We start from the raw sequence: 7,597 nt of genomic DNA, 5'->3' as shown, positions 1-7,597 counted from the left end.
CGTCAGAATGTATTGAATATTGATCGTGATTCAATAACATATAACACGTACCTGCACGTACCATTGAACGAATATGATTTTTGATATTAAACTTATATAATAGTATTATTAAGATATATTTATAGGTATCTATATTTTTTTTTATTAAATAAGATATTTACAATCTGTTGACTTAGACAATAAGTAAATATTTGTACAAGGTAAGAATAGAGAATTTTTACATGCGTGTAATGATGATGAATCAACTTGTGGAGGAAGATTTTCACTAACGGCACCTCAGAGATACTGTATAAAACTGAATAAACTTAAATAAAAAACTTTAAATGACTGAATATGCACGTATGACGTACCTGATACGATGATTGCATGTTGCTTACCTAGGTAGGTGATTTGCTTAAACATACATCATCATATCATACTCATCATAGTCTGTGTCACGATTAAAGATATATCTTAAATAAATAATAATTAATAATATCATTAATCGTGGTCCGTGTATAATACAATCAAGGTGGATATATTATATTAATTCATAATTATAATATATTATCTACATTGTATACAAAATTATATTATCTATGTTTAATGTTTATGTGGTTATCAGTTATCACAATAAATTAAAATATCACGGGTGGAGTTATCGTCGTCTTATCTCGCCGAGTTGCTGTTGTATTTTCGACAAATACACGAATAGACGTAAACAATTATTAATTAATATTCATTATTCGATACTCAAAGAATTGAATTGACAGTTCAGACGCCAAGCACTCGAACCGTCGTCGACGCCCAAATTTATATAACGTATAACGAAACTCAAAAATCATCACAATGGGCCTCGAGCGGACGGCAAAGCAAGTGGACGACGAATTGGATGGGATTTGTCTACAAATGGTTCAATTAATGGACGAATATTGTTCGAATATCGGTCGACTGGAACACTGTTTGCGTGATGGATGCGTGCACCTAGCTAAAAGTAGGTACGTGATGGGCCACCGTAGCGTGTCCGACCTACAGCTACCAACGTCTGGCCAGTACACCGCTCGCTCTACAGTAGTGCGCGAAGAGGACACTAATGTGATCCGTTTGGCGTGCGACGAAAGCGGAGACGATCCTATCAAACGTTTTGGCGTGCTTGTTCCAGGTAGTCTACGCAAAGCTCAAGAAGGATTTTGCAAATGCTTAGAGTCCGCAATCGAAGCGGCGATTGTAAAAGCGGAAATGGAAACAATTCAGGGAAATTATTTATCATTAAAGAATGCGAGAAGTCAGATGACAAACGTAGTAAATAAGTGAAAATAAAATAAACATTGATTCCTCATATAATATTATATATTTATGTTTTTTTTTTCTTTAATATTAATAAATGAAAAATATTTTTAAATAAAAAAAAAGATAAATGTGTAATTTAACCTAAACAATAACAATAAATATTTAAGTTTAAACTTTAATAATTGGGTAGGTATTAAGGGTGATTCTCATTAGTTATTAACCATCAATTATTCTTTGAAAATACATTACATTTTAATTAAATTTTTACCATTTTTATTAATATCTTATGATATAATATAATGTATGATATGATATATTTTTTTATAATTTTTTTCAGACATTTCTACTACGCACTTGATACTCTATTATAATAAAAATTCTTGTACGTATACAAAAGAGAAAATTTTTAAAAAGATAAGTTAAAATATGTTAACTTATTATTTTCATAAATAATTGACAGTTATTTAATGTACCCACTCTATGTACATTTATATTTATATAATATAGGGTGCCTTAAAACAACTTAAATATTCTTATGATTTCTGTGATTTCGAATAGGAGCACTTGATTTTACTGCATCTTCCATCTCATTTTTCACATAATACTGCATCCCAAACAAATAAGTTTGAGTTGAGAGGTACCTATACAAATAAATGTAAATATAGTACATTGTATAAAACACAATCTTATTACTTATTAGTCAATGTCATTACTAGAAGTATAATTGACATAGCACTCAAAAATTTCAATGTGAAGTCACTTTACTGACGAATCTACACTAAACTAATGTTATCTTATTACGACTTAACCTTATATAATATTGTTAAATTATATCCCAATTGATTTTAATAGACATTTAGATACAAACACATTTTCTTTAGATCGTTATGAATTTTTGATATTGTTGATGGTATGATTTTCTTAGTTTTAATTTTAAAAAAAAATGTTGGAATTATACTCATTAAATAAATAAATAATATATATTATGCAGTCTACCAGCAACAGTGAATATCATGCTAAATTATATGGTATACAGCAGTATTGACAGCCTTGATATATGATGTTCTTAGAAATATTAAAGATTAAATATTTAACAGACAAACAAATACATTTTGAGATAAATATTGATTTATTAAAACTAGAAATAAGGCAGTTCAATACAAAAATATAAACCAAAATTAAATATTTATTGATTTAATGTATGTCATGTAATGTATGGATAAATAAATTGTGTTATCAACTGTAATAAATTAATATTTTATATTGTTGTTAAATAAAATGTGAAAGTCCTTCATTTAGCATTCCAAATAATTATATTGCTACTATTCATTGGTGATAGTTGGAGAAATAGTCAAGGCTATGAAATATCTGTGCAGTTTCCATTTAGGTCTTATTAGGTACTATGGCCCTTAAGTGAATCAAATTGTATTGCTATTATAAAAATAATTTTTTTTTATCTAAATAAAAATAATTATTTATTAAAAAATACATTTTATCTCATATCAAATATAATATGTATTTTATTTTAAATTACTTGTTTTTTTTTTTTTTTTTTTGTCAATTAATTAATATAGATTATGAGTCTGACAAACTATGAATTCATATAAAAAATTGTTAAAAAAAATGTAATTTACTATGAGAAAGTTACTATGGAAAAATATAATTAGAAGACGAAACAAATGAATAAGCCATATAATGCGAAATAAAGGATTGATAAAACTGATTATAAAAGGAATAAAAGACCAAGGATGCAACTCATATGTAGAAATGAAAAGGAAAGCAGATAAAATAGAAGAATGGCAGATGGCTATAAACCAATCCACAGATTGAAACAATAGAGAGATTTGCACACTTGTGCACCTCTTACTGTAAAACAGCCAAAAAATGTTAACTTTAAGATTTATATAGTTAAAATGGTTAAATATATTTACTTCAGTAGTCCATTACTGTATAAATATACAATTGAAAGTTTTTCTCCGTCCACTTCAGTGTTTGCCAATATTTTTGGCAAATTTTCTATAAATTAAAAAAATAATTAAAAAATATTTTAGTAACATTACTTTTACTAGCAATGATCTCAAATGTTTAAATTATAAATCTATAACTTTATTAAAGAATTTGATAGACGCAGAAATAATTTATTAAACTGATAATATTGATGGTGCAAAAAGGCATAAGCGATACTTTTAATGAAATCACTTTTTGTAATTAAGGCATAAGCAATGTCATTCTCTATCGATTGCTCTTAATAATTTATTGACACAATTTATTTTTTACGATATAAAACTAAAATTTAGATTTAGACATAAGCGCCAAAAAATGTAAATTAATTAACAGGTATGTGTATGAATAGGGAATAAGCGACATTAAGTTTTAAATGTTAGTATAAGCGTCATAGAATTTTACTTTGTGGGGCCTAAGCAACAACATCATCATTATAGTTAACAATAGATTTTATATGAAAAAACTATTTTCTGTTATCTGTTCGGTTGACAATAAGTAATATTAATAAAAAATTATAAAAATAATATGTGGTGATCTTAAAAATGCAATACTGTATGAAGTTATTAACATTTTATTCCAAAGAGAATATTTATCTATGCTACTATTAAAAAATAGCATGTCATTTATTTATGATTAATGATTATAAATTATAATATTATTATCAATGAAAATTAACTATGATAGACTATTTGTTTTTTATATTATTCATTAATTTTTCGCACAAATTTTCACACAATAAGAAGACAATTAAAAGGAGATAAGCACCAAAATACTAGTACTAAAATTATAGGTAAGGAAATTAATGGGGCATGAGCACCAAATTATATAATAATACCCAATTCAAACTGATACAAAGGTTTAACTAAAAAAATGGAAGAACAATAATTATTGTCTTAAAGAGAGTACAAATCGTCTTTTTTTATTCTTATCATAATTCTCTAAATTTAAAATGTAATTATTGTTAAAAAATAGTTTTTGGCTCCTGAATAATTTCTAAAATGTTGCTTATGCCTTTTTGCATTGCCGCCATCGATATCCTTTGTGCATTCAATTGATAGTAATATGTAAAAATACATTTTTTTTGATAAAAAAAAAACATATGATACGTTTTAAACATAATTTAATATTAATTCTTAAATGAATACCCAAAAGCCTTAAAAGATGGTATACACCATATACAACAGCTGGCTGTTTTATTTCTTCATCATATGCACTGTCAGGAACGGCTTTCCAAGAGTCTGCTTTTGATACATACTCATCACGGGCTTTTTCAAATGTATCTTTTACAATTTTGGAACATTGAGATTTTGTTAAACTTTAAATAATACCACATTAATTAAACTCAAAAATATAAGACAAAATATAAAATTCTATAAAATACCTGCAATCCGAACAAGTTTGTTGAGAACTAGCATATTGACTGGTTGAACTGCGTGTGTTGTCCCGTTTAGCTAATAATTGTACAACCATTTGATATAAAGATATTTTATTGAAAATATAAGAAATTTTATTATTTTACCTTTAACATTATTTTTGTTATCGTGGCTTTCCGATTCTTCGTCATTTGGTACGTTATCATAGTCTTGTTCACCATTTCTTAAAACATAATTAAAATATTTAATGAATAAATAAAAGAAAAATATTTTTTAATTATAAAAATAAGTAACTTGATCATACTGTGGAATAATATTGTTTACAGGTGGTTGAAGAGTCACTTTTAATGCTTCATAGTATTGGGCTTGTTCGTCTTCATTAACTAACAACTTTCTGAATAAGAAAGTGTTAAAACAAATCCTCAGACCATCTAATACTTCTACGCAAATAATGTAACTATATAAATTTAAAAAAAATAGTAGAAAATTAAAATACCATTTTTTATAAACAACAGTAAATTAGGTATAAATTAGTTATATGTAATGATTTATTCCATAGTAAAAGATATAAACTAACCGTTTTTCTAGTTGTTTTTTGTCAAGTACTTCAGGTTGACGTTTTTTTTTTGTTGTTTTATTATCACTGAAGTTATTTCTTGCTAAATATCTAAGGTAGCTTTCAAGCAATGTAACCACATTAGGTTGACAGGGTAACTGAACCAACTAGAATCATATTAATTGGGTATGTAATAATAAAAAGAAAAATATAAGAAAAAACTAGCTAAACTTAATATGCACTACTATTTCTTACTGTATTCTTTTCATGTACTAAATAACAATTATATCCAGTATGGAATTTTAAATTATCTGGAAACTCAAGGTCTGGTAACCTTCTTTTAGGTAACAGTATTGTATCAATAGGTACTGGTACATTTTCGTTTTCCACCATAGACTTATCATCTATGGTAACTACAGCTGGCTCTATTACTAGAGGTTTGGGTTCAAGTTTAACTGCTCTTTTCTTCCGTTCTTTTCTGTACAAATTCCCACCACTGAAACAACAGAATCGTTCTAACTTATCCAACCCTTTCAATGACAATGCAACACTTACGGCGTAAGTTGAGCTTCTTCTGCCAGTTCTTTTTGAAGCTTGCGATTTTCTTCTGTATCTTTCAATATAAATTCATCCGTTACAAATCTATCCCATGTGGAATTCCATCCCTGAAAAATGCGTTCACATTTTAACTTGTAAAAGAGTCAAAAATATATTACACTTACTTGAAAATGAATAAGAAATTTGCAGAATTTGCGACCTTGCTCATCTTTTTCAGGTACCACTCTTAAAACCTAAACGCACAGAAACAAAAATGATTTACTAAAATGCTGCAAGTGGGGTGGTACGTGGATATTTGATTACTTTAGAATCGTAAAGGACTTTAGTTTTCGCGGGGTCTGGCTCGTAGCACAGTACTTTTTCACCTTCTTCAAATTTGGATTTAGTTAATACTTTTTTTGCAGCCATAGTTAACGATCGACATTGCCACAACCAAATCAACGTAGATAAGATGAAATTTCTTTTAAACTGCCTGCATCTTTGTACGACACGAATTATACATCCACTGTATGAAATAATAACAGCTAAGTTCAATACGAATTACAATTTATTAGAATTTTAGGAGGAAAACAGTATAAATAAAACTCGTTTCAAACATCAATTTCTTATCACTACGCGCTACTATCACTTATCAAGGACGCTATTCGGTGTGACCAGTAACAAAACGTGTTTACCGTATTTGGAACAATGAACTAATAGGTACCCATCTTTTCTAATTTTCTATATTTTTATTATTTTCTCTAAGTTTTCAGTTTCTTAATTCTTGTTAATAATAAAAAATAACTAGTGGCGGCTCGTGTGATGTGTATATGTGCACTACCTACCCAAACCCAGGAAAAATTGAAAACATAAATCATAATAATACATCTTTGACTTAAATTATTAGTACTACAGATAATAAGGAATAATATTCAATAATCAATACCATAGGAATACAAAAAAACCAAAATACAATGAATTTACGTATTCATTGTATTTGGATAGCGTCAATAACGTGTTGTTTTGACGTCGGTCACCGTGGCAGGATCGCGAACGTCTACTATGTATTGACATCGACGATCGGCAGTGAACGTTTTAAATAAAAATGACAAAACGAAAAACAATTTGAAATAAATAATTCTGATTGTATTTATATAATATAAATTATAAAAAAATGGGTAAGTGGATGTCGCTCTGCTGTACAGTAGGTTACAAGTGGGTCACTGTATAATGGATGGTATTAAATTTGAATTCAATGATATAATATCATTGTATAAAAAAAACGATTCTGAGCGGAGACGGTATGTCAGTCTAGGTATAAGACATAATATTATATTATAGTCTATAGTATTTTAAAAAAATTGATCTATATTAGGTACATATAATAAATTCCAAATTAATCATATCATAATATCTATTAGGTACTTAATTTGTCTATTTGCGCCTATGACTTGATGTAAATCGGTGATTACGTAATTTCAAACACAGTAATAAATTCTTATATGTTGTACTATTAACAAACTATTATTTGCAGTATTGCTGGTGCGGCCGTAGCGTCGTGGGTCAAAATAAGATACGGGCGTCGAGCACGCAATTTTGTAGTTAATATTTTATATAATATATAGCTATTACAATATTGAATATAAGATTAGATATCTATTTAGATAATGATACATCATTATTTTTCATAACAAACGCGTACTTGTAAAACTGTATTACAAAAATCTTCGCTCTTGATTATAATTTGGCAATATATCAATTTTATTGTTTTCTTATGTTTAACTTGAAAGTAATTGTTGTTGTTTGTAGTAGATTATTATTATTATATATAAACCGATTGGGATTTTTTAATGGGGGG

At 27.7% G+C, this 7,597-nt stretch overlaps 2 protein-coding genes across 2 annotated transcripts; one reads left to right on the top strand and one right to left on the bottom strand.

Moving 5' to 3' along the window:
- Window positions 1-650: 650 nt before the first annotated feature.
- LOC103310368 lies at window positions 651-1,660 on the top strand. Its single transcript, XM_008188456.3, has one exon. The coding sequence runs from the start codon at window positions 829-831 to the stop codon at window positions 1,291-1,293; it is 465 nt and encodes a 154-aa protein (XP_008186678.1). The 5' UTR covers window positions 651-828; the 3' UTR covers window positions 1,294-1,660.
- Window positions 1,312-6,373, bottom strand: LOC100159609 (male-specific lethal 3 homolog). The gene is made up of 11 exons (XM_001944047.5): window positions 6,064-6,373; window positions 5,925-5,993; window positions 5,758-5,867; window positions 5,458-5,698; window positions 5,224-5,369; window positions 4,951-5,103; window positions 4,793-4,869; window positions 4,655-4,724; window positions 4,419-4,588; window positions 3,201-3,285; window positions 1,312-1,910 (listed from the first exon to the last, which is right to left on the bottom strand). The coding sequence occupies exons 1-11, from the start codon at window positions 6,166-6,168 to the stop codon at window positions 1,793-1,795; spliced, it is 1,344 nt and encodes a 447-aa protein (XP_001944082.2). The 5' UTR covers window positions 6,169-6,373; the 3' UTR covers window positions 1,312-1,792.
- Window positions 6,374-7,597: the final 1,224 nt, after the last annotated feature.

The sequence above is a fragment of the Acyrthosiphon pisum genome, chromosome A1 (genome assembly GCF_005508785.2).
Source record: "Acyrthosiphon pisum isolate AL4f chromosome A1, pea_aphid_22Mar2018_4r6ur, whole genome shotgun sequence".
In the NCBI taxonomy this organism is placed as follows: Eukaryota; Metazoa; Arthropoda; class Insecta; order Hemiptera; family Aphididae; genus Acyrthosiphon; species Acyrthosiphon pisum.
The sequence above is the reverse complement of the archived record's forward strand: the minus strand, read 5'-3'. Positions and strand labels throughout refer to the sequence as shown.

Bases quoted from the DNA above. Each gene is read 5' to 3' on its own strand.
- LOC103310368 (XM_008188456.3), top strand. From the start codon at position 829: ATGGGCCTCGAGCGGACGGCAAAGCAAGTGGACGACGAATTGGATGGG.
- LOC100159609 (XM_001944047.5), bottom strand. From the start codon at position 6,168: ATGGCTGCAAAAAAAGTATTAACTAAATCCAAATTTGAAGAAGGTGAA. The intron at 5,370-5,457 runs GTAAGAAATAGT...ATATGATTCTAG, and splicing joins TAGTACATGAAAAGAATACA to TTGGTTCAGTTACCCTGTCA. The intron at 4,725-4,792 runs GTAAAATAATAA...TACAATTATTAG, and splicing joins TAACAAAAATAATGTTAAAG to CTAAACGGGACAACACACGC.